The 27,500-nt window shown below is 37.7% G+C and overlaps 1 protein-coding gene across 2 annotated transcripts in view; it reads left to right on the forward strand.

Moving 5' to 3' along the window:
• The window catches only part of LOC115216820 (solute carrier family 12 member 2), a 371,203-nt gene that overhangs the window by 94,363 nt on the left and 249,340 nt on the right, over nucleotides 1–27,500 (forward strand). The window contains exon 2 of one of the 2 annotated variants that reach the window (XM_036506827.1): nucleotides 9,251–9,262. The exons of the other annotated variant lie outside the window; for it this stretch is intronic. Within the exon in view, the coding sequence (XP_036362720.1) occupies nucleotides 9,251–9,262 (12 nt within the window). The remainder of the gene's footprint in view (nucleotides 1–9,250; nucleotides 9,263–27,500) is intronic. 2 annotated transcript variants of the gene reach the window in all.

Consider the following 27,500-nt stretch of genomic DNA (forward strand, 5'->3'; position numbering starts at 1 on the left):
AGAGAAAAGGGAGAGAGAGAAAGGGGAGAGAGAGAAAGGGGAGAGAGATAGAGATAGAATGAGTAAGAGAGAGTGAGAGGGAAAGAGAAAGAGAGAGCGAGATGAAAAGAAACATCAAAATGTCTGATGTCAAGCAAGTCAGCATCAAATCAAAAGACTCGAAGTAGGTGGTACCAAAAACATTGGTTCCAAAATGTCTCATACTAATCAAACTGATTACTAAACGCATCCTCCAGATTAAGACCTCCAGGCTCTACTTAAAAAACCAAAATGTGGTTTCAGTATTTTGATACTTCATCAGATCAATTGATCTCAAGTTCAAATCTTGGTGGGGGAAAAGGTTTATACTATTACATCAAGTCACCTGTGGTTTGTTGCACAACACAAAATTCACTGACTCACTATGCATTTATTAGCAATAAATACCATTGTTCATCTGATGAATTTGTAAATGGATGTCTTTGTTAAACCTAAATATAAGTCTTTATGGCCCTACCTTTTTAAATTTTACATTACTTTTTAAAAGTTGTAGGTTGATGTCCTAATATCCCAGTTTTAAAAGCTAATGACTCACTCACGGCATAAAGACTGCAAATTGACAAAGGGTTTTCATTTTTCTGAGAAAATTGAACTGTTTGATGAAAAGAAATGTGTGTATAATTTGAATAAAACTTGAACTAGACTAGACTGAACAATTATGTAACGAACTTGACACAATTAATTTGACACACCTTTTCCAGTTCTCTCTCACACACACAAACAAACTAAAATATGTATGGCTATATATCATGATGTTCATGATCATGTTCGTTGTCATCATCTTTTTATTGTTGCTTTTTATGCTGATAGGTGTTGGCTAGGTTTTTCATGGCCCAAACCAGTTCTTTTTCATAATTACCACTCCTTAGACAGGTTAGTAGGTCACCTCCTGCTTTGTGCAATTTAATTTTTGATTTTGATTGGATGTCTTTCATAACACCTGCCTCATTTCCCAGTGTATTGAGTACAATTTATTGTGTCACCACCTGTAGAGCAATTGCCACATCCTTGTCAAGACTAGAGGGTCCTCTTAATATCTTACACTAAAACAGCATGTGGCACTTGGTGGAATATAATCATGGCACCAGCACTACCCTGGACAGATACAATTATTTTGTCGACTCTTGAAGGATGAAGGGCAAAGTTGACCTCAGCTGGATTTGAACTCAGAGTAAAGAACTGGAACAAATTAGTGCAAGGCATTTTGTTTGATGCTTTAGTAACTCAGCCGAATCTTTGTCTCACATATACACACTACATACATACACAAATGCATTCATACATACTCATACACAAACACATACATACATACATCGTGGCACTCTGTTTTTTACGATGACGAGGGTTCCAGTTGATCTGATCAATGGAACAGCCTGCTCGTGAAATTAACGTGCAATTGGCTGAGCACTCCACAGACACGTGTACACTTAATGTAGTTCTGGGGGAGATTCAGTGTGACACAGAGTGTGACAAGGCTGACCCTTCAAAATACAGGTACAACAGAAACAGGAAGTAAGAGTGAAAGAGTACAGCAGGGTTTGCCACCACCCCCTGCTGGAGCTTTGTGGAGCATTAAGTGTTTTCGCTCAATAAACACAACCTCTGGTCTGGGAATCAAAACCGCATTCCTATGACTGCAAGTCTGCTGCCCTAACCACTGGGCCTTTGTCCCTCCACCATACATACATACATACATACATACATACATACATGCATACATGAATATGAGTGAGTGTGAGTGTGAGTATGTATATGTGTGCGTGTGCATATATATATGTGTGTGTGTGTATGTGTGTGTACATACCTACACACAAGTATATGTACATATGTACATATGTGCCTACATAAATAAAACACCTGTGCCAGGTCATGTTAAGAGTACCTGTCCTGGTCACATAAAAAGTATGTGTGGCCATGTCACATTAAAAGCATCCAGTACACTCTGTAAAGTGGTTGGCGTTAGAAAGAGCATCAAGCTGTAGAAGCCAGGCCAAATCAGACTGGAACTTGGTGCTGCTCTTCAGGCGGTGAGCTGGCAGAAACGTTAGCATGCCGAAGGCGGTGAGCTACCGGAAACGTTAGCACACCGGGCGAAGTGCTAAGTAGTATTTTGTCTGCCATTATGTTCTGAGTTCAAATTCCGCCAAGGTCGACTTTGCCTTTCATCCTTTCGGGGTCGGTTAAATAAGTACCAGTTATGCACTGGGGTCGATATAATCGACTTAATCCGTTTGTCTGTCCTTGTTTGTCCCCTCTATGTTTAGCCCCTTGTGCGCAATTAAGAAATAAGCTTGCCAGCTCTGGTCAAGCAGTCCAACTTGTTACCAGCATAGAATACAGACATTAAATGATGACGACAATGGCGATGATGATGATGATGATGATATATATTTGTATGTACTGTGTGCCTGTGTATGTGTATGATATATACATGTATGTATATATGTATATGTCTCAAGAACTTCCTAATGTCTTTTCCTTCTAAAATTAGTTTCTATAATTAGTGTGTCTTTTTAATTCTTTGACAGGTTCTGTGTTCTGGCTTAAAAGTACAGGCAGTCTCCTTGAGTATGTGTGTGTGTGTATGTGTGTGTGTGTATGTGAGTATGTGTGTGTGTGTGTGTGTGTGTGTGTGTGAGAGTATGTGTGTGTGTACATATACACACTTCAAACATATGTACTGAGTATTTTTATATTTTTGTACCTCAAAATATGCAAAAAAGATCCTTTTATATACAAACATACACACACCCATTCTCTCTTTTGACATTTAACTATTTAACATCTTACATGCTTACACGTTTTCTGTTGTTCTTCCAAATTTTTTTCTCTTTCTGGTACCACTTTCCATTCTATGAGACATTCACCTGATAAACGATACCATAGTGGTTTTCTTTTACAAAACCCATTTACAAAACCCATTTAAGCTGAAAGCAATTATATATCTTTTTAAACAGTCGGTCACTCAAAACTTTGTCACATTCTCTGTTTTGCCTCAATGAGATAAAACCTTCCACATCTACTCTATCACTGCCCTGACAAGAAAAACAAAAGAAAAAAACAAAAAAAAACTAGTTGGGAGCAGTGGGGGTCATAGTTTAAAAATACATTCTTTACTTTATTCTATACACACCTGTTATTCTCTGTTCCCTGGTTAATTGGTTAAACTGCTAATTGAGAGTGAAAGGATATTTCAGGATTTCAGGTTTTCATTAACCCTGTTAAGTTCTTGATTTAACTTTAGTTCATGATCAGTTAGGTAATATTTATTAACCATATACATATATACGTACATATGAATGTATGTACACACATGCATACATATATACATACATACATACATACATACATACATGCATACATACATACATACATATATACATATATATGGATGTATTGCATGTGGGTATATTATATATGTGTATATATAATATATATACACAGGCACACGTGTATGTATGTATGTATGTATGAATGAATGTATGTATGTATGTATGTATGTATGTATGTATGTATGTATGTATGTATGTATGTGTGTATGTATCTATCCCTCCATCTGTCCGTCTATATATATATATATATATATATATATATAATATATGTATATATATATACACACACACATGCATGCATATATATATATATATATATATATATTATATATTATATATATATATATAGATATATATATATATATATTATGTATATATATATATATTATATATATATGTATATATATATATATACATACATGCATGTTTGTATCTGTATTTATATATATATATATGTGTCTGTATATGTCTACATTTACAGAGTGTACACATACACACACACACATATATCTATCTGTCTATATATATTATACAGTACACACACAGAAACACATGCACACACACACATGCGCAAACATACACACATATTTATAGCCACAAGTATGCAACATCTCAACTATATACTCAGAGATTATATTTGGTTTCAAATATATTATTGAAGTGGTGAAAGAACCTTTCATTCTGCTATGACTTCAACAAGCCATTAAGAAAAAAAAAGGCAAAACAAAAAAGTGTTGCCAAATGAGTAAGGTGGGATGACATGTGTCCATTGTTCCACATTGACATGACCATTTACCAAACTGTCATTTCATTTTTATTTTAATTTTGTTATTTTGCAAAACATTATTATTGGCAAAACTATATTGATAAAGCTGAGTAGAAATTGCTAGTTACAATTTGTAAAGTTTTAGTTTGGAAATAACCCTTTACCAAAGTTTGCACAATTCTGAGCTTTTATTTAACCCTTTGGAAGATTATTTTATCTTCATATCAGCTGTAGCTGTGTGGTTGTGAAGTTTGCTTCTCAACTACATGGTCTCAGATCCAATCCTGTTGCAAGGCACTGTTGGATGCCTCCATGATCAGGAGTTCAGCTGGGGCTAAACAACAGCAATAGCAACAATAATGTGGGATCCAGATCTATATATGTCCAAATAATTCACTTGCTTGATGTTCATTTCATACGCCTGTCTTCATCTTTTGTTTTTCTATAAATTTCAATTATATATATATATATATATATATATATATAAATATATCCGACCATTATACTAATACATCTGTTTGTTGCCTACACCACCTGTCTCCGTCTTGTTTTTTTTTGTGAATCCTCCCTATATATCATCATCATCATCATCGTTTAACCACCGTTTTCCATGCTAGCATGGGTTGGATGGTTCAACCGGGGTCTGGGAAGCCAGGAGGCTGCACCAGGCTCCAGTCTGATCATATATATATATATATCTATATATATATATATAATATATATATATATATATATATATATATATATATATGTATATATATATATATATATATATATTATATATAGGCAATAGCTGTGTGGTAAATAGCTTGCTTACCAGCCACATGGTTCCGGGTTCAGTCCCACTGTGTGGCATCTTGGGCAAGCGTCTTCTACTATAGCCTTGGGCCGACTAAAGCCTTGTGAGTGGATTTGGTAGATGGAAATTCCAAGAAGCCCTTTGTATATATATATATATATATATATATATATATATTATATATATATATATATATATATATAAATGTGTGTGTGTTTGTGTGTCTGTGTTTGTCCCCCTAGCATTGCTTGACAACCGATGCTGGTGTGTTTACATCCCCGTAACTTAACGGTTCGGCAAAAGAGACCGATAGAATAAGTACTAGGCTTACAAAGAATAAGTCCTGGGGTTGATTTGCTCGACTAAAAGGTGGTGCTCCAGCATGGCCACAGTCAAATGACTGAAACAAATAAAAGAGTAAAAGAGTAAGTATACCATAGAATATGGTAATTGCTGATGCTCACATGCACATACATAGGAGGGGATGCTGAAAAGTTCCTGGCCTTAAGGGTATCACAAAAGGCTTGGTTGGAGGGCCCAACCTTCTGAGTTCTTTTACAGGGCTTAGAAAAATTGAAGGATTGCTGCAATAAGTGTGTGAATATGAGAATGGAATATGTTGAACAAAATCATAATTAATTGATCCTCTTGTATTTTCTTTTACCCAAAGCCAAGAATTTTTCAGCACTCTGTCATATACATACACAGTAGCACAAAGACACATATGCATTTCTTTTTCCTTTTTTCTTTTACTTGTTTCAGTCATTTGACTGTGGCCATGCTGGAGCACCACCTTTAGTCAAGCAACTCAACCCCGGGACTTATTCTTTGTAAGCCCAGTACTTATTGTATCGGTTTCTTTTGCCGAACCGCTAAGTGACGGGGACATAAACACACCAGCATCGGTTGTCAAGCAATGCTAGGGGGACAAACACAGACACACAGACACACCAACACACACGCACACACACACATATACATATACATATATACGGCAGGCTTCTTTCAGTTTCCGTCTACCAAATCCACTCGCAAGGCTTTGGTCGGCCAGAGGCTATAAAAGAAGACACTTGCCCAAGGTGCCACGCAGTGGGACTGAACCTGGAACCATGTGGTTGGTAAGCAAGCTACTTACCACACAGCCACTCCTGCACCTATGCACACAATAAAATTTCTTTTGCTTATGTTATTTTGGAAATATTGTGGCACAGAGGCCTGTGGTTTGAAAAGGAATGTGGCAGGATATTCTTTGAGTAATTGCAGGATTGGTTTCAAAAAAGGAACAGGAAGTACTGTTTGGCATTTTTGTGAAGGGTGGTTGTGGTTGGTAGTGGAGGATATAGGGGTGTTGATGCACTGGAGTGAACACAGGCTTCAGGGGAGGGATGTGTCAGATGATAAACTCTTGGGAGACTCATGTGAATATGGTTGAGGGTAGCAGGGCATTTGGTGTGACTGGTGGTAGGGAGAGAGATGGGTGGAGATGAAGGGAAAGAGAGTGATAAAGAAATGTAAGGGGAAGAGAGACTGATAGATAGAAATGCAGTAGGGATGAGAAAGAGAGAGAGAGAGAGAGAAAGAGAGAAGGGAGACAGGTGGAGATGCAGGGGTAGAGAGAGAAATAGATAAGTAAGGAATGAAAGAGAGAGAAGCTGGGAAGGAGATAGATAGATAGATAGATAGATAGTAGATAGATAGATAGAGAGAGAGAGAGAGAAGCTGGCAAAAAGAGAGAAAGAGACAGGTAGAGAAGCAAGGAGAGAGGTAGAGAAGGCAGGGAGGGAGAAGGTAAAGAAAGGGAAGGAAGAAGACAGAGAAAGAAAGAGAGAGATGAGGGAAAGAGAGGGAGATGGAGGACAAGAGAGAGTGGTGGAGGGAGAAAGAGTAATGGTAGAGAGAGTATGATGGAGGGAGAGGGAAAGACAGAGGGAAAAAAGTGGGGAGATTGTGAGAGTGTATGGCAGATTTTTGAAGTGAGCTGGCAGAAACGTTAGCACGCCGGGCGAAATGTGTAGCTGTATTTCGTCTGCCGTTACGTTCTGGGTTCAAATTCCGCCAAGGTTGACCTTGCCTTTCATCCTTTCAGGGTCGTTAAATTATGTACTATTTACACACTGGGGGTCGACTTAATCTGTTTGTCTGTCCTTGTTTGTCCTCTCTGTGTTTAGCCCCTTGTGGGTAGTAAAGAAATAGGATTGTTGAAGTTAGAGCATGTGATTGGAGTGTTTGTTCATTTAAGAAATGGTTAAATAACAAGACCGGAACAACAGCCAGCATCTCTATAAAATGGTTAAAATGCAGATATGAAGAATAAGCAGCCTTGTTTCATATCCATGGAGTAGGTAAAAGTCCCTTAAGTTGACATGCTGAAGTTGGGAGAGGAGTTTTGGCCCATGTCCTTCCTTGGGGCTTAAGCAACGTTTTACTTCATCCTTAGTCCAAGAGAGACACTGTATATTTTAATTTTTATTTTATTTTATTTTATGTAATTTTGTTAGTCGGGTCTGAAGGGTGGGGCTCTATCTTTGGCCTTTGCCTGCTCTCTTGAGACCAGTGAGATTGATATTGTTAAAGGTTTTGCTAAAAGTTTTGCAAGTTGATGGCTAGGTAGCTGCAGGAAAGATATGTGAGAGGATAGAATATATATGTAAATATATATGTGTGTGTGTGTGTGTCTGTGTATCTGTGTGCGCGTGCATGTATGTATATGTACAGTGAGAGAGAGAGAGAGAGAGAGTGAGGTAGTAATGCAGATTAACACAGGTTTGATACATATAGCATATTCAGTATTTAGGTTGAAATTTATTTGAGCATTATTATGTATTTTCTATACTGGACATATGTACCTCTCACCTATTGTGTGTGTGTATATATATATATATATATATATGCACACAAACACACACACACACACATAGAAAATAGATGTTAATTGATTATGATCATGATGTATGTGTATATATGTGTGTGTATGTATGTATGTATGTATGTATCTATCTATCTATCTATCTATCTATCTATCCTCCTCTCCTCCTCCTGCTACCATTGTTTTGATATCCACTTTTCCATGCTTGAATGGGTTGGAATTTTATTGAGACAGATTTTCTATGGTCGGATGCCTTTCCTGTTGCCAACTCTCACCTGTTTCCAAGCAAAGTGATATTATTACCCCATGCATGGCCCAGATGTATTTCTTCACAGAATATTGGAAACAAACAATGCTGCATGTCTGACAGTGACGCTCATTTACCACTCTCACACGATGTCAGGAAAAGGAAACACCAATATATATATATATACTCACACACATACACATGCGCGTGCACAACACACACAACAGGCTTCTCTCTGTTTTCGTTATATATTTAATTTCATCATCGTCATCATCATCATCATCATCGTTTAATGTCCATTTTCCATGCTGGCATGGGTTGGACAGTTCAGCTGGGGTCTGGGAAGCCAGGAGGCTGTACCAGGCTCCAGTCTGATGTAGCAGTGTTTCTACAGCTGGATGCCCTTTCTAACGGCAACCACTCCGACAGTGTAGTAGTTGCTTTTTTTATGTGCCACCAGCACAGGTACCAGAGAGGGCTGGCATCGACCATAATCGGGTGATGCTTTTTAGATGCCACCGGCACAGGAGCCAGTCAAGGCAGGACTGGCATCGGCCACATTCGGATGGTGCTTTTTATGTGCCACAGGCACAGGAGCCAGTCGGGGCGAGGGGGCTGGCATCGACCACATTTGGATGGTGCATTTTACATGTGCCACCGGCACGGGAACCACAACTACAATTTCCATTTGATTGTGATTTGATCTCTGATTTGATTTTGATTTTGATGTTGATGTTGATGTACTTGACTCAATAAGATCCTAGTTAAAATAGCTACCTCACTATCATACTTAATATATACATACTGTTGATTGACCAGTTCTATTGACAGTGTGTATACATTAAGTATGGTATACAAAATAGCTATTTTAACTAAACACGGCCTCAATTGCATCAACCAGATTTATTCTGGTGTTGCCCATCAGTAATTTCATCTTAATATTAATATTTTTGTTAAATTTCTATTAATGAATGAGAAAAAATTTTTTGTAATTAATTGGATTTTTTAATGTCATTCAATTTGAAGAATGTGGACTACATAATCAAAATATGGTTTTTATGTGTATTTTTGACTGTCTGGTTTCGGTTTTGTAATTTTCTTATTTATTTTCTTTCTTTTTCTTTTCTACAATAATTTGTGATCAAGTGTGTTTGTTTAACTAATATCTGTTATGCTTGTATCTTTGGCAATGCTTATACAGATGTTTAAAAAGGTAAGATCTAGCGAATGAAGTCTTTAATCACCACCATGTATTTTATATATATTTATTTAACATTTTCACTTCTGCTTTTCCAGGCTTGCATGGGTTAGATGAGTGCTTTTCAGTACAGCATCTTGCCATTTTTATGCATTCCTTTGACATCTCCTTTGTGAGATTCTACATCCTTATTACTTTTGCACATGTCTTCCTTGGTCTTCCTATTCCACTGTTTCCTTTCACATCTATCTTCCTGGCACTTCTTTATCCATCTGTTATCATCCATATGCAATTGATGTTTGTACCAATGAGTCATCCTTCCTGCACACTATAATTGATTCTTCTAAACCTAGTTTGCCTCTCAGCTCATCTATACTACATGTCATTTATACATAGCGTTGCATTACACATCTACTGGAGCATGCTTGCTTCATTTTACACCCACCTTCGCATGTCCACTCTGTTCAGTGTCCCATCTCACAGCCACACAGCATCACCCTTCATATACAAGCAACAAACAACCTATCATTTGCTTGAAAAAAAGAACCCCATTATTGCTAGCAGAGGTAATATATTTCTTTACTACCTATAAGGGGCTAAACACAGAGGGGACAAACAAGGACAGGCAAACGGATTAAGTCGATTACATCAACCCCAGTGTGTAACTGGTACTTAATTTATCGACCCCGAAAGGATGAAAGGCAAAGTCGACCTCGGCGGAATTTGAACCCAGAATGTAACGGCAGACAAAATACGGCTACGCATTTCGCCCGGCGTACTAACATTTCTGCTAGCGATCCCTGAACATTTTCCACCTTATTCTTATTCTAGCTACTAGGCATTCAAGATACAATTCTCTGCAGCTGATTCGATTGCCAAGGTACCTGAAGCCGTCAGCTATGTTGACTGAGCCTTCCAAGCAATAAAAAGAATTCCTTTCACTAAGGCTCTGACTTCTGCTTATATACGTCTGCCATATACAAAGGTTTTCTTCCACCATTTGCTTTCCCATGAGCTCAATACAGCTCTTGTGCGCTCATAGTTCACACTTTACACTCTTTTTTCTTCTTCTTTTTCTTTCATTCTGTTATTTGTTTCAGTCATTTGGCCGCGACCATGCTGGAGCACCGCCTTTAGTCAAGCAAATCGATCCCAGGACTTATTCTTTGTAAGCCTAGTACTTATTCTATCAGTCCCTTTTACTGAACTGCTAAGTTATGGGGGGCGTAAACACATTAGCATTGGCTGTCAAGTGATGTTGGGGCGACAAACATACACACACACACACACACACACGACGGGCTTCTTTGAGTTTCCGTCTGCTCACAAATCCAATCACAAGGCTTTGGTCGGTCCGAGGCTATAGAAGACACTTGCCCAAGGTGCCACACAGTGGGACTGAACCCGGAACCATGTAGTTGATAAGCAAGCTACTTGCCACACAGCCACACCTACACCTATAACAACTTACCACAGCCACTCCTATGAGATATCTACTTAACCCTTTTCTACATTTCCTGATGACAGTAGAGTCCCCTCTTTACTTTACGGTGTTCGTCAAGTTTATTTTGAGGCTCCCTTGATGCCAGGCTTCGCTTCCATGCTTTGAATTTCATCACAAAGACTTTCACACACTCTGCTATTAGGACGTTATCAAAGAAGCTTAAGAGGCAGTTGGATGGAACTTACACTCGCCTACTTGTGAGAGCTCAAAATCTCTTGCGGAAGCGTCATCCAACCAAAATACAAATATATGGGAAACTACCATCTGTATCATCTCTTATGAAAAGTAGAAGAGTCCAGTTTGCTGGACATTGTTGTAGAGCTGAAAACGAGGTAATTTCTGCTCTTCTCCTCTGGAAGCCATCTGCTAGCGATACCAGAGGGTGCACACTCTCCTACCCTGATGTAATCTCCAGGGATACAGGCATCCAGCAACAGGACCTCCGTAATGCTATGATGGACCATGAAGTCTGGCATAACATAGTAAAATCCATTGTCTCGACCACGGTCGAACAATGATGATGATGATTAGGACTGGGTCACCAGTGTAGTCACGTTCCCAAGGACAACCGGTCTTAATCTCCTCCGATAGAACTTCCTCTCCTTCCTCTCCTCTCCTATACTAAATAGGAAAGGAAGGGATGGTGTGTATGCTTGTTTGTGTGTATGTTCACATGTGTAACCCAGATAAACGAGACTGATTCCTTTGCTTAATAGAATCAGGAGTTTACTGCTTGCTTTGTTTGTTTGTTTAGTGTGGAAATATGCTTCACTTCAGCTTATTGATTCCACCGTGTGGCTTAAACAGTATGTACAAACTGGCATTCTTGTTAATGTGTGTGAGACGGCTTTGTGTCTAGTTAGGATCAATATATTTATATACTATTTTTCAATACTGGGACTGCTTGTGCAACACGCGGACTGTTGTTTTTTTATCATCTTTCATCTTAACTGTCTTTGATTATTTCTGTCCCCCCCCCCAACCACAAATCCACCACCGCTACCGCCGCCAGCACCACCACCACCACAACTCTTTTTTTTTTTCACTGGAGATATGAATGAGCTGGCTTTTGTGAATGTTTTAGTACAATATACATGACCACAAGCTTGCGTGTGCACACACGCACGCACACACACACACACGCACACTCATTCATACAGGCTTATACATCAACGCATATTTACACGAATGCATACACATACACTCATGTAAGCTTATTCTCAAATGCCTATTGACATGGTTGCTCACACACACACACACACACACACACACACACATACGTAAAGTTTTATTGCTACATGAACACACACACACTCACAAATTCACACATACACATCCATACATACTTATACATAAATGCATATCTACATGAATACACACACACATATGTGTATTCTTACACACATATATGCATATTTACATGAATACATACAAACACATTACAAAAACACACACATGTATTCATACATATTTCATTTGTTTGTTTTACATCTGTCTTTCCATGCTAGCATGAGTTAGACAGAATACATATTCTTGGGGGCATTGTTTTACTGCAGGTAGGATGCCTTTCCTGTCTCTAACCCTTACCTGTTTTCTTCCGAACCAGGAAGTTTTCATTCCATTTGTCTCCTAACACCAGAGCTCTTGGACAATTTGTTGACAAGGAAGTGTCAAAAAATATCACCATGTCTCTTAGCTTTCACGTGCAAATTATAAAATGTAAACATTGACACAGCACCCGCCCTCATTGCTGTCTCTCTCTCTCACACACACACACACTGTCTAGATTTCACATGCAAACTATAAAATGTAAACATTGACACGGGCCCCTCCCCACTCCATCACGCATAAGCATGCACACACACTCACACACACAAACACATACACACAAACACACAAAAGGATGAAAGGCAAAATCGACCTCGGCGGAATTTGAACTCAGAATGTAACAGCAGATGAAATACCTATTTCTTTATTACCCACAAGGGGCTAAACATAGCCGGGACAAACAAGGACAGACATAGGTATTAAGTCGATTACATCGACCCCAGTGCGTAACTGGTACTTAATTTATCGATCCTGCAAGGATGAAAGGCAAAGTCGACCTTGGCAGAATTTGAACTCACAACGTAACGGCAGACGAAATACCGCTAAGCATTTCAACCGGCATGCTAACATTTCAGCCGGCTTGCTGCCTTATTGGTACATAAATATTATTATGTTAAAAAACCAGTTTAGTAAAATACCTACTAGGACAGGAAATCCCCTACTTTGAGTTCTCTTCTCTTATGTACATCATTTTCAAATTAATTAATAATTGTGGCTAATTAGCAGAGTCATTAGAACAGTAGACAGAATATATTGTGGCACTTGTTCTAGTTCTCTGTGCTCATACCTCACAGAGATTGAATTTGCTTTCTATTTCTTTGAGATTGATAAAGTACCATTCAAATATTTGAGTTGTTTCTTCCCTTCTCATTATTTTGAATCAGCTACATTGAAAGGGCCAAGGAAAGAGCATTTACCTCTTGACCTTACTAATTCTTTTATGGTACAGTCATTCCATTGATTTGATAAGAAACAAAGGAAATTTTAATTAATTAAGATTCTGGTGTATCAGATTATTAACCTTTAGCATACTTAGGTGCATCATATTGCTAATTATATGCTATTCAGTTCATGCAACTGCTTTCTATTGACCAGTAACAATAAATTGTGCTTACTAATCATATGAAATATGGAGAATTCTAGAAAGTACTTCGTTTAACATCCACATTCGATGCTAGCATGGGTCGGACGATTTGACTGAGGACTGGCAAATCAGATGGCAGCACCAGGCTCCAATCTTGATCTGGCAGAGTTTCTACAGCTGGATACCCTTCCTAATGCCAACCACTCTGAGAGTGTAGTGGGTGCTTTTACGTGCCACCAGCAGGAGGGCCAGTCAGGCGGTACTGGCAATGGCCATGCTCAAATGGTGTTTTTTATGTGCCACCTGCACTGGCAATGACCTTGCTCGAATGTTTTTTCATGTGCTCATGATAAAAAAAAAAAGAAATTTGTCAGTTCCCAATTCTGTAGTGCTCATGCATGGAACTGAGTATGTGTGTGTGTACATGTATGTGTGTGCACGTGTGTGTACATGTATGTATGTGCTTTTTGTGTGTTGTCATGCATAGGTGAGTGTGTATGTGTATGTGTGTGCATGCGTGTGTGTGTGTATGCATGTGTGTGTGTGTGCATGTGTATTGAATTATTTACCTTGCACAATTTCTTTGTAAATGTATTTAACTCACTTTTGTTATCTTAATTAAGGTTGAGGAGATTTTTGTTTTTACCTGCTTAACCATTTGCCCTATCCAAAGCACTTTCAAATAACTTGTCCTAAATGTCTGTTTTCATTTGCAGACTTTTAATTTAGCCCTTGTTTCATATGTTCTGAGTAATATAAAGCTTCCTTTTCATAAATCCCAACTTACTCAAATGGTTGAAAAATATTGGGACCGTATATGATGATGCCAGGGGAAATACCTCCTGTGTATTACATATGATACACAGGATATAAGACAGGCAAATAGTTAATTCAAATAAAGTATTTAGTTAGTGTGGAGATGTACTTGCATAGCGAGTGACTTGATCTGAGATTGTGTGCTGGAATGAAAACAAATTGCAGCGGGGAAGGTGTTTATAAGCCATTTAAGAAACACAAAAACCGTTAGATTCACTTCAACATTTAAATTTAATTTGTCAAAATACTATCGTCACTTTGAGACCGCGACCTCGTGATGCAGCATGAAGTTTTGTCAGCAATATCCGAGTCTGTATTTGCTGTCCGGCAATGTTTATTCAGACGCATTTTGTGATGTCGGGCACGAAAATACATTAAGCTAAGCCTAAAAGCAATGAAGTCATAAAAGAATCATCCATAACTCGCAGTAAGCAACATTTATTAAAATAAAAGCATTCAGAACACAGAATAACATGTATCAAAAACAATTTGCAAACATATTTACGTTCTCATATAACAGTTAAGAATATCGCCATTATTGTATTACGCATGCATGGAAGTGTTTGTTCGACTAGGTGCTGCTGGCTTAATTATGCATGACTCAAGTTAGAGAAGTGGTGCGTATTATACACAAGGTTTAGGTTTTTCAGAGGTACAGCCCCCTAAAAATCCCCTGCGTATTATACTCAAGGGCGGACTATACTTGAGGATTTACGGTAGTACCTCTATTTGAAGAGGCCAGCCTTGTCACACTTTGTGTCACTTTGTATCTCCCTGAGAACTATGTTAAGGATTGTTGGGTCTTTGGAGTACTCAGCCACTTGCATGTTAATTTCACGAACAGGCTGTTCTGTTGATTAGATCAGCTGGAATACTTGTCACTATAACTGATGGAGCACTAGTTATTTTTTATCACTGATGTTTGGTTCCTAAAAAAAAACATAATGTTGAATGAATTGGTGATGTGGCATGTAAAAAAAGCACCCACTACACTCTTGGAGGGGTTATCATTAGGAAGGGCATCCAGCTGTAGAAATATTGCTAGATCAGATTTGAGCCTGCTGCAGCTGCAAGCTCTCCAGACCTCAGTCAAACCGTCCAACCCATGCCAGCATGGAAAACAGGTGTTAAACGATGACGATGATGATGGGCGAAAAATAGATTTTGTTCTAGACTTTAAGCTGCCCTGAGCGTTGTGGATGATTGTGCTTTTGTGGTCCGTGCAAAATCCTTGACTGATTGCCAGTCTGTGTATTCACGGATCAATTCCAATTTATATTAAGCATAATCTGGTTCACAGTTAAGCATGTGGTGTTATCCGGATCAGTGATGAATGAATTAGTGGTAAATGAAGATAGATGTATGATAATATTAGTTTCAAATTTTGGCACAATGCCAGCAATTTTAAGGGGAAGGGGATAGTCGATTGCATTGATCCCATAGCTCAACTGGTACGTATTCTATTGACCCCGAAAGGATGAAAGATAAATCTGACCTTCGCAGAATTTGATCTCAGAATGCAAAAACAGACAAAATGCTATTAAGCATTTTGCCTGGCGTGCAAATTATTCTGCCAGTTAACAGCCTTAAAGATGTACAGAGCTGGCCTAAAGTCACCCATCAGTAAAGCAAAACCTATTTAATCTCAAGATTAAACCAAAAAAAATATTTTATATGTGACTTTGTTAAAAAATAGACAAATGTGGCAAAAAAAAAAAAAGCGGTGATTTTAACTCATAGCATCCAATTATTAAATTGGATGCTATTTATTCATAATTGGAATGAATAAATGAAATTGAATATTAAGCATTTATGGAATTTTGACTTACTGTCAAGTGATTTTTGGCCAACACTGTATAATAATAATAACTCTTTACTCTTTTACTCTTTTACTTGTTTCAGTCATTTGACTGCAGCCATGCTGGAGCATAGCCTTTAGTTGAGCAAATCGACCCCAGGACTTATTCTTTGTAAATCTGGTACTTATTCTATTGGTCTCTTTTGCCGAACCGCTAAATTACGGGGATGTAAACACACCAGCATCAGTTGTCAAGCGATGTTGGGGGGACAAACATAGACACAAATATATACACACACATATATATATATACATATATAAATACTTTTTGTACATGGAAGTACATGGAAATTGACTAAAACCCATGTAGGCTGTGTCCTTGCAAAATTACAGGCTGAAAACTGAAACCAGTAAAATAAAAAAAAACAAAAAACCAGTAACAACAACAAAAGGATAAAGCATGATTTGTGAGACTTATTTGAGTAAGCTAAATATTTGAATGTGATAAGTTGTAAAAATATATTCTTTATTTGTATTATGAAATTATGATTTAGTTTTCTTTTTGTTAAGAAGTATTTAATTTTTGATTTCATTGAGAAAGAATCTGATTTATTTTCCTTCTAATATTTTACATACAAGCAAAAATTTGGAAGATTTTTCTGCTTCAAAGCAAACATACCTCCTGTTCTCCCCATACCCATATTTCACCCTTACAGATACCACTGCTGCCATCTAGTGGGTGGCACCGTCTGTCGAAAGGAAATTCCTTGAATTTCTTTTTCGAAAGAGCTGCACATCTATTCTGTTAACCAGGAAGTCTTTTTCAAATTCTTCAAAGTAATTGGAAGATTCCCCCCCCCCTCTCTCTCTCTCTCCTCTCTCTCTCTCCCACATCTCTCTTCCTACATGTGTGTCTCTCTATTTTTGTCTGTCTCTTTCTGTCAATGCATGATGTATTTCTTTTTACCCCTGATATCATTTTCCAATTGATCGCTTCGCTTAGATATTGGTGGATTTTAACACCTTTCCATTTGGTATTTGCTTTACTTTATTTCCATTGTGACATCTAAATTTTTTTCCCAAACGATTTATATTTCTTTTACTTCAACTTTTCTCATTTTTTAAAAAAACAATTTCTATATGGAGTTTTAAAGTCACTTGTGTAGACGTTTTTACTCTCAGCATTCTTCTTATAGATTGTGGTGTGCTTTCACATCAGTTTGTTTTTGTCACTGATATACAAAGTTTTTAGATTACATTTTTTTTTCATTGGAAGTAGTAAATTATCTAAATGAGGGGTAGACTGCAATCAACCCTTCATGCTATTGAGTACCAGGTGGTGCTATTGAGTTAGACATGGCCTGGGCCAATAATGGCCGAAACCTATCAAAGTATCAAAGTATATATATATATATATATATATATAATATATATATATATATATATATATATATAATATATATATATATATATATAATATATATATATATACACACATATATATATATACATATATATATATATATAATATATATATATATATATATATATATTATATATATATATATATATATATATATATAATATATATATATATATATATACATATATATATAAAGTTAATCCAAACATGAAAACACCAAGAGAAAACACAACAACGCAAGGACGTGGAACAAATATAGTATTATTGGATGCTCAGGAAGGAAGGGTATATAAATATATATATATATATAATATATATATATATATGTATATATATCTTAAAATTTAGTTAGGTGTTAAATAAACACCTAAGGGATATTAAATATCCAAACAATTAGAAAATTACTATTTTTAAATCTCAGAATGAGAGTTATTCAGCAACGGTACTTTGGAGTAAAGATTTTTGCCAACATAACATGGCAGTCCTGGTTTAGGATGAATAATGCTATAATTACAGCATCATTCGTCCTAAACCAGGACTGCCATGTTATGTTGGCAAAAATCTTTAATCCAAAGAATTTGCTGAATGTTTTTACCTATATAGATAACAATGTTATGAACTATCCCTCTTAACAGATAGGTAAATAAATAAATAAAATAAACATACAGTTTATCAACATGTAAATATAAATTAGAAACGGAAGCCAAAATGACAAATTGAACAATTAAATAATTTAATCATTAAATGATAAATTCAATTCAATTTTATTATCTGTATAAGATATTTTGGTTTCCATTTCTAATTTATATATATATATATATATATATATATATATATATGTATGTATATCATCATCATCATCATTTAACGTCCGTTTTCCATGCTACCATGGGTTGGATGGTTCGACCGGGGTCTGGTAAGCCATGGAGGCTGCACCAGGCTCCAGTCTGATTTGGCAGTGTTTCTACAGCTGGATGCCCTTCCTAACACCAACCACTCCGTGTGTGTAGTGGGCTTTTTTTACGTGCCACCGGCACAGGTGCCAGAGCAGGCTGGCAAACGGCCACAATCGGTTGGTGCTTTTACGTGTCACCGACACGGACACCAGTCAGGCGGCGCTGGCATCTGCCACGTTCGGATGGTGCTTTATACGTGTCACCAGCTTGGTGTCTATATCACTGTATTGACCAGACTATCAGATGTTGTTATACTGACCACAGTGCACTTCCTCATGTTGTATCTTTCAAATGATGCCACCTCACTGGCATGTGGTGTGTGTGTATTGCATTGGCTTTTGCCTTCTTGATTTGACTGTTGATGTTGGATACCCTTCCTAATGTCAACCACTTAACAGAGTGTACATGCGTGTTTTTTTTTAACAAGGCACTAGCACCAGTGAAATCGCCAAGTACCTGCAAGATATGACCCCTCTATGAAGAAGGTATAGACTGGAGAAAGTATTTTTGATAGAAGGAGAAGAATGAGTATCATGCTTAAGAGGTAAATAAATGAGAGAAAGAAAGAAAGGTTTAGGTATTATGTGAATGTTAGACACAGATATACTCTTTACTCTCTCTTTTTACTCTTTTACTTGTTTCAGTCATTTGACTGCGGCCATGCTGGAGCACCACCTTTAATCGAACTACTCGACCCCGGGACTTATTCTTTGTAAGCCCAGTACATATTCTATTGTTCTCTTTTGCCGAACCGCTAAGTTACGGGGACATAAACACACCAGCATCAGTTGTCAAGCAATGCTAGGGAGACAAACACAGACACACAAACACACACGCACATATATATATACACATATATACGATGGGCTTCTTTCAGTTTCCGTCTACCAAATCCACTCACAAGGCTTTGGTCGGCCCGAGGCTATAGTAGAAGACACTTGTCCAAGGTGCCATGCAGTGGGACTGAACCCGGAACCATGTGGTTGGTAAGCAAGCTACTTACCACATAGCTACTCCTGTGCCTATGATATATGATATTGGAATAAATATTGTGATGCTAAACTGTTATGATCAAGAATCTTTGCTTGGACAGCAGCTGATTACCTAAACCAATGATTTTTACAAATTTATATGATAGGGAGGTTTGAGGGGAAATAGATGGATAACCAAGGAACTGAACCAGCCACTGCTTCATTGATGGCTTCATTTTTAGTATAACCTAATAGAAGCTCCAAGGCAGATACTCAGTACTATGTGTTTTGGATTTTATGATGGCTGTTGGTCAATAGATATTAGATATTCTGAGAATGTTGCCTGCAACGATAAAATGAAGCAGGATAAATGAATTGTACAATTAACACTAATTAACAATTACGTATGCTTGTATTCATTTATAACTCATTCCAGCAGACTTAGGGATGAATTATGTTAGATTCCGTCTAATGGGAACACTTGTTCTTTAAAGACAGAAGCCAATGGTGAAAAGCATATTTATATCCAAGGCTGCCTGAATGTGTTAAGAGTAAATAAACACGTCTTTGTTTTAATTCTCATTGCTTTGCATGCTTGTAATAGTTCAATACTAATTACCCGAGTGTTAAATATTTGCATTATAAATCTCTCTGGATTATGGTGAGACATTTAATGCTATCCATTTCATGCTACTCATAAATGGATAATTTCTGCAAATTTAACTATTTACATGTTATGGTTTTAGAGTTAGATGCTATTTTCAGTGATGCCTATTTAATCTAAATCTATATTTGTAAAATGTATTCCAGTAGACAAAAGAAATTAAAATGTGTATGAAGAATTAATTACTTTCTGTCTTGTTCTATAATTTCTAGGCTTGTGGTGATAGATGGCCAAATTTTAATTCCATGTGATCTGCACTGTGTCTTACATTTTCGCAAACCAGATTTAACCTTGTGCCTGTCCAAAGCATCTTTGTAAGCTTGTCCTAAGCATCTATGCTTGTTTACAGACTTTTAGGTTGCCTTTGCTTCATATGTTCTGAGTAGCATAAAGCTTTCCTTTCATAAGTCCCAAATTATTCTGGTGGCTGAAAAAAACTGGATGCTAATGAGATACGAGGTGGTATCAAAAAGTTCTCAGACTAGTTCTGTTGTATGCCAACAGATGGCAGTACATGATTGCATGTGGAATGAAAGCTAGCAGTGACCTTCATGAGGTGGTGTCCTGAGTGACATCGCTCTGTTTACCTTGAAAGTTGTGTAATTTGTGTTTTTGCGATCTCGTGTATGCTGTAGTTTGTGATTTTGTAATTGAGGAAGTTGAGACAAAGCCAATGAGAAATTTTGTGTTAAACTCAGGAAGTCTGCTACAGCAACATTGAGCATGCTTTGGCAAGCTTATGGTGATGAGGCAATGGGTTGTATCTTTATCTCCATGGCCGAAGAAGACATGACAGAACCGCAGCTCAATCAAGAGCATGCTTATTGTTTTTTTTCATTATCCGGCACCTGTGCTGGTGGCACGTGTAAAAGATTCGAGCGAGGTTGCTGCCAGTACTGCCTGACTGGCCCCGTGCCAGTGGCACGTAAAAGCACCCACTACACTCTCGGAGTGGTTGGCATTAGGAAGGGCATCCAGCTGTAGAAACTCTGCCAGATCAAGATTGAAGCCTGGTTCAGCCATCTGGTACGCCAGCCCTCAGTCATTCGTCCAACCCATGCTAGCATGGAAAGCGGACGTTAAACGATGATGATCCCTGGTAATGTGCATTGAGAATTCATCCCCCAGGGCCAGACCATCAACCGAGAGTTCTTCTGCGATGTTTTGAAGTGTTTGAGGGAGGACATTGAGCAAAAGCAACCAGATCCGTAGAAGGCAAGGAACTGGATTCTTCATGCTGACAATGCACCATGTCACCGAGCTCTCCTCACCTGTGAGTTTCTCGCTAAACCTCACAGGTAAATCTCTCCTGTATCACTTCTGTACTCCCACTGTTCGTCAGATTTAGAACCTGAGGACTCCCAACAATTTTTGATTTGAGCAGGTTCAAATCCAAAGGGAAGCCAATGGACGTGACATCCAAAGATTCTTTGAGACTAGTGAAATCAGTTTTGTTTATCTTATTCTATTAGTGTCTTTTGTTGAAACTGTAAGTTATGAGATCATAAACAAACCAACACTGGTTGTCAAATAATAAGGGATCATTGCTAATCCCTCGCCATATCACGGTTCACCTATCATGGTTCACCTATAGCGGTTTATTATTTAAGCTTACATCAATTCCTCCATGGTGTTGTTTTGCAGTTATAATAAGGTAAATATATACTAATTATAAAAATAATTAAAAAAATATACAGTACAGTACTGCTTCTACTTCGTGGGGGGTTTTAGAACATAAAACTCACAATAGTCAAGGATTACTGTACACAGGCATATATGTATGCATGCATGCATGCATGCATGCATGTATGTATGTATGTATGTATGTATGTATGTATGTATGTATGTATGTATGTATGTATGTATGTATGCATGCATGCATGTATATATATGTATAAATATATATATGTATTCTCTAGGTTTCAACACAGTTTCCATCTATAAATTCACCCATAAGGCGTTGGTTGGCCCAGAGCTATAATAAAAGACCCTTACCCAAGGTGCCATGCAGTGGGATTGAACCCTATACCTTGGGGTTGCAAAATAATATTCTTAACCACATAACCATGAAGATCTATAAGCTGACATTTGTAAGTAATTATTTGTTGGGGGTGGGGGTAATGTATTGTGGGGGGAAAAAGATTATGTGAATGCCTTTAGGTAAGATTTGGAAACCATGATGTCTATAGTCCTCTCATTTCTAACTGTTTGGCTAAGTAACAAATCATTAGAAAAGAAAGTTATTTATCTGAATGATTAATATATATATATATTAGGCTTGTGTTTAATTAGATTTGTAGCTTTGCCAAGTATTATCAGAAGATTTAGAGATAGCTCCTGAGACATTTCTGTAGAACCGGGTTGTCGTATTTTGATGTAAAAGAGTATAGTAATTAGCTAGAAGCATTGCTATATGTAAATGAATATAAATATTTTTCAGATGATGTTTAAGTAATGCAGGCAAAGTGTCGTTTAAAATATGTAAGGTGAGGCCAATAAATAAAGACAGACAAGATATTGTGTCACCCTAGATAAGGGTGACACAATCTTGGTTATATTTTGCTAAAGCTTTGAACTCATGAATTATTTTTATTTTATATTTGATAAAGGGAAGCTTTCCCGAAATATAATTGAAGCATTAAACAACCTGTGTAGCACGATACAATATCTTATCGTTGTCTTTATTCATTGGCATCACTTTACATGTTTTGCTTAACTTTGAACTCTCTTTCATATTTCTATTTTATATTTCCCACTGGAGTAGCCATGCTTCTCTTCTGTAGCATGACGCCTATTCTCTCTCCCTCTACTATTCTTTAACCGCTCAGCTGGCACAAAGCAACTTCTGTCATCCTTCTTTGTTGAGGGGGCCTTTGTCTTGCATGTTATCTGATCTCCTTGGTGATGCTGGTGCCACATAAAATACACCAGTGTGATCTTGAAGCTATGAAATAATGCAGGATTAATTCAAAATAATGTGATTAATTAAAATAAGAATTGACTGAATAATCTGAATGCCGAAGTGTTAAAAAGGGGAGTAAAATTGAAATGCACGTCTCAAAATATAAGACTGGTTTGCCATGACTGGAACACTTTCGAACACTGACCTTCTCCCTCGTAACTGACCCGGAACTAAATGACAACGTCAATGACGACAACAATAACTGTGGAAATAGCAAGATGTGGTAAAATACATTCAATAATATACATTCTGAATATAATATATTTATTATGTTGCAGTCACCTGTTCAATAGTTTATATCGTAATAAATATTAACGTCTTTAATAGCGCATTTCGGATGCAGTCACCCTGTATTGAAGACTACATTTTTATCAGTTTTACTGTTAACACCTTATTTCAGATCAGACCTCTCGTCAAGCAGGTACAACAGAAGAATAATTAATTGTTTCATTCAGTTATATTAATCTATATATTGATTGTAAACCATTAGGTGCAAGTTGTTAAAAATAAATTAGGCAAATTAATTCAATTCAATGCATCATAGTCTGTCTGTCTGTCTCTTTTTTTTTTTTTTCGCTTTTTATATTTAAAAAAAAATTTCTGATTAATGATAAAAAATAAAAGGAATTAACGAGGAAACCTCTTCATGGTTATTTGCTGTATCAGAAACAGCGACTAAATCTCCCTAAAAAAAATGAAGGATACTAGATGGTCAAGTATGTGTCAAATACACACAAACACACACACACACACACACACACAGAGACATACACACACATACACATATACGACAGGCTTCTTTCTGTTTCTGTCTATTAGTTCTACTCACAAGGATTTGGTTAGCCCAAGGCTATAGTACACGACACTTGCCCAATGTACCACACAGTGGGACTGAACCCAGAACCATGTGGTTGGGAAGCAAGCTTCTTACCACACAGCCACGCCTGTACACTCTACTTTATAATAAAGCTTTGACACTTAGCACTCATGTGACAAACAAACAAAGATGAGCGACTACATGAGCTTACGTGCACAGGGTAAATATTTTCGAAAACTGTAATTATGAAAATGTGCATATGGTAGTTGTGTGAAGCTTACTGCACTGAACCACTGGCTGTACATGTGGTGGTTAATGTGTTAAATTGTAAAAAAAAAACAAAAAAAAAAACAGTAGGCGTAGGAGTGGTAAGTAGCTTGCTTACGAACCACATGGTTCCGGGTTCAGTCCCACTGCGTGATACCTTGGGCAAGTGTCTTCTACTATAGCCTCGGGCCGACCGAAGTCTTGTGAGTGGATTTGGTAGACAGAAAACTGAAAGAAGCCCGTCGTATATATGTATATTATATATATGAGTGTGTGTCTGTGTTTGTCCCCCCAACATCGCTTGACAACCAATGCTGGTGTGTTTACGTCCCCCGTAACTTAGCGGTTCAGCAAAAGGGACCGATAGAATAAGTACTAGGCTTACAAAGAATAAGTCCCAGGGTCGATTTGCTCGACTAAAAAGGTGGTGCTCCAGCATGGCCACAGTCAAATGACTGAAACAAGTAAAAGAGTAAAGAGTAAGAGTACTACTGATGTATCTTACCCATGGAAAACCACAACATTCCTGACTAAGGTATGGAGGTCCATGTTCATTGATGCCTCTAGGCTTGGCACTTGAAGGGTGAGAGAATTGGCTTATTCAGGTAGTATTCAATAGTAGGAACACCTTTCCTGCCTTTGTTTCCCAAGCAAAGTAATTTTATTCCACAGTGTAATTAAATTGTGTCTACTAAAGTGTGCTCACAGGTTCACAGGTTCAACGGGTTAATTCATTGTGTTTACTCAAATCCCTCATGGTTTAGATTTGAACTTTTGCAATGATCACCTTTGTCATTTGTCCATCTGGAAGTGATAAATAAATATCAAAAGGCTGATTCAGTCAATCATTTAGAATTAATTGGCTTCGGCTCTGATATAAATCAGTTGTAACCAAACGTTTTTTGCTCTTTTAGCTTGTGTACTTTAACCCTTTCATTAGAATATTTCTGTTGTAATGCATTGATTATGTTTCAATTAATTTTCAAAATAACGAAGAATTTAACGATATAATTTTTTAACCCTTTCATTAGCATATTTCTGTTGTAATGCATTGACTATGTTTCAATTAATTTTCAAAATAACGAGGAGTTTAGCGATATAATTTTGTCATCATTAATCTGGTATTTGCGACATTTTGTCTGCCTTGTTCCAAGTTCAAATTGTGCTGAGGTCAACTTTGCCTGTCATCCTTTTGGGATCGATAAATTAAGTACCAGTGAAATACTGGGGTCAATGTAATCAACTTATCCTTTCCCCCGAAATTTCAGGAATTGTGCCTTTAGCAGAAAGGGTTATTAATCTGGTGTTTGGAACATAAATTAACATGAAATTTTGATGGGAGATTATAATTTAGAACATGTTAAAAGAGGAAGTTTGTATCAGAGAACCAGGGTTAATCTCAGTTCGGCTGGTAATATTTTGGTTTCTGTGCATTCTGAGTTCAACTCCTACTCCGTCACCAGAAAGATGGTGACTGTGCTGTCAGGAGTATTGACTAACGGACATTGTCAGCAATTTGAAAAATCAATGACACTGTAGTTTCCTTGGTTTCACTTAAAAGATCAAATATATTGATATATAACAATATTTACATACATCTGAGCCTAGGGTGTTGCATTGTGGATATATAATTAAATCATTTGTTTAATCTAATTAATTATGTACGCAGCACATAACTTAGGAGAGACATACAGTATGTTCTAGGCATCTAAATGTGGTTAGATCATCTTCGCTTAAGTCTAATGCAGCTGATTTTTCCTGAGAGAGAGAGAGAGAGAGAGAGGGAGAGAGAGGGAGACAGATGCATTGTTTATCAATCACTATAGGGAAGGAAGTTATGGAATGTCTTTCGATTGCTAATTTCTTGTCTATGGCTGCAGGTCCTATAAATGATTGCAGTGTCAGTCAAACTGATTGGTTTCCCAGACCAAGACTGAAGACTGATTGTTCAGTGGAGTCATCATCATCATCATCGTCATCATCGTCATCATATGTCTATTTTCCTGCTAGCATGGGTTGGACGGTTCGACCGGGGTCTGGGAAGCCAGGAGGCTGCACCAGGCTCCAGTCTGATCTGGCAGTGTTTCTACAGCTGGATGCCCTTCCTAATGTCAACCACTCCGTGAGTGTAGTAAGCCACTCTGTGAGTATAGTCAACCACTCCATGAGTGTTGTCAACCACTCCATGGGGAGAGCGAAGTGGGGAAAGAAATCCAAAGTATTTTCTTAATATTTTGCGTTTCATTCCCTACTACCGTCCTGCTTTCCAATGCTGGTGGTATTTCTGCTTAAACATATTTTGGAGAACTCAGACCACCAAGAAGCAGCTGTATGGAGATCTCCTGCCTATTTCCACCATTATAAGGGAAAGGTGCTTGCACATTGCGGGACATTGCGGGGTGAGCTAAACAAGAGCTGGCAAGTGATCTACTGCCATGGATGCAAAAGCATGGCCGTACTCGAGCTGGTCATTGGAACATGACCGAGGTTACCGAGGTCTTTTCCGTAAGCTTTTCTTTCCATGGATAAACCTTATCTGCTTCCCCCTTTACACTTTACATCATAACATTTCTGTGATACATGATCCCTATTGATCGTTTTTTCTTTTCTTTTTTTCTTTTGTCCTTTTTTTCCCTTTCTACAATCCCTTTTGATCAAAAACCTACCCCACTCCTTTTTTTTTCTCCCCTAAAAGAAAAGCTCTACTTTGTAATTTGTCCCATCTGTGTCCAGCCCCATGTGGCTCATAAAGAAACATATATAGATCAACTCACCACAAGATGCCACCCTGAAAATCTCCTTCAACTGATGCAGGAGCAAGATGGATGACATATGTGGGTTAAAAATGTCTGAGCAAGCTTGACCAGATGATGGTTAAAGGGGATGGAAAGGTAAAAATCGAAGTCATAGCAATGGTGGCCAAAAAGAACACCACAAGGCTTTTTGTTCAATGCCCTTATGACTCACCCAATTAGCTAAAGTTATGTTGGACATAAGAAGCGTAGGATGTGGCGTGCAAGTGAGACGTTTGTTAAAAAGCTTCCTTCCCAAACAATAGTTTCTGGGTTCAGTCCCACTGTGTGGCATCTTGGGCAAGTGTCTTCTACTATAGCCTTGGGCTGACCAAAGCCTTGTGAATGGATTCGGTAGACGGAAACTGAAAGAAACCCGTCGTATATATATGTGTGTGTGTGTGTGTGTGTCTGTGTGTGTGTGTGTCTGTATTCGTGTCTGTGTTTGCCCCTCAAAATCACTTGACAACTGGTGCTGGTGTGTTTACATCCCTGTAACTTAGCGGTTTGGCAAAAGAGACCAAGAGAATAAGTACTAGGCTTAAAAAGAATAAGTTCTAGGGTCGATTTGTTCAACTAAAGGCAGTGCTC

Source organism: Octopus sinensis, linkage group LG10, assembly GCF_006345805.1.
Source record: "Octopus sinensis linkage group LG10, ASM634580v1, whole genome shotgun sequence".
Lineage (NCBI taxonomy): Eukaryota > Metazoa > Mollusca > Cephalopoda > Octopoda > Octopodidae > Octopus > Octopus sinensis.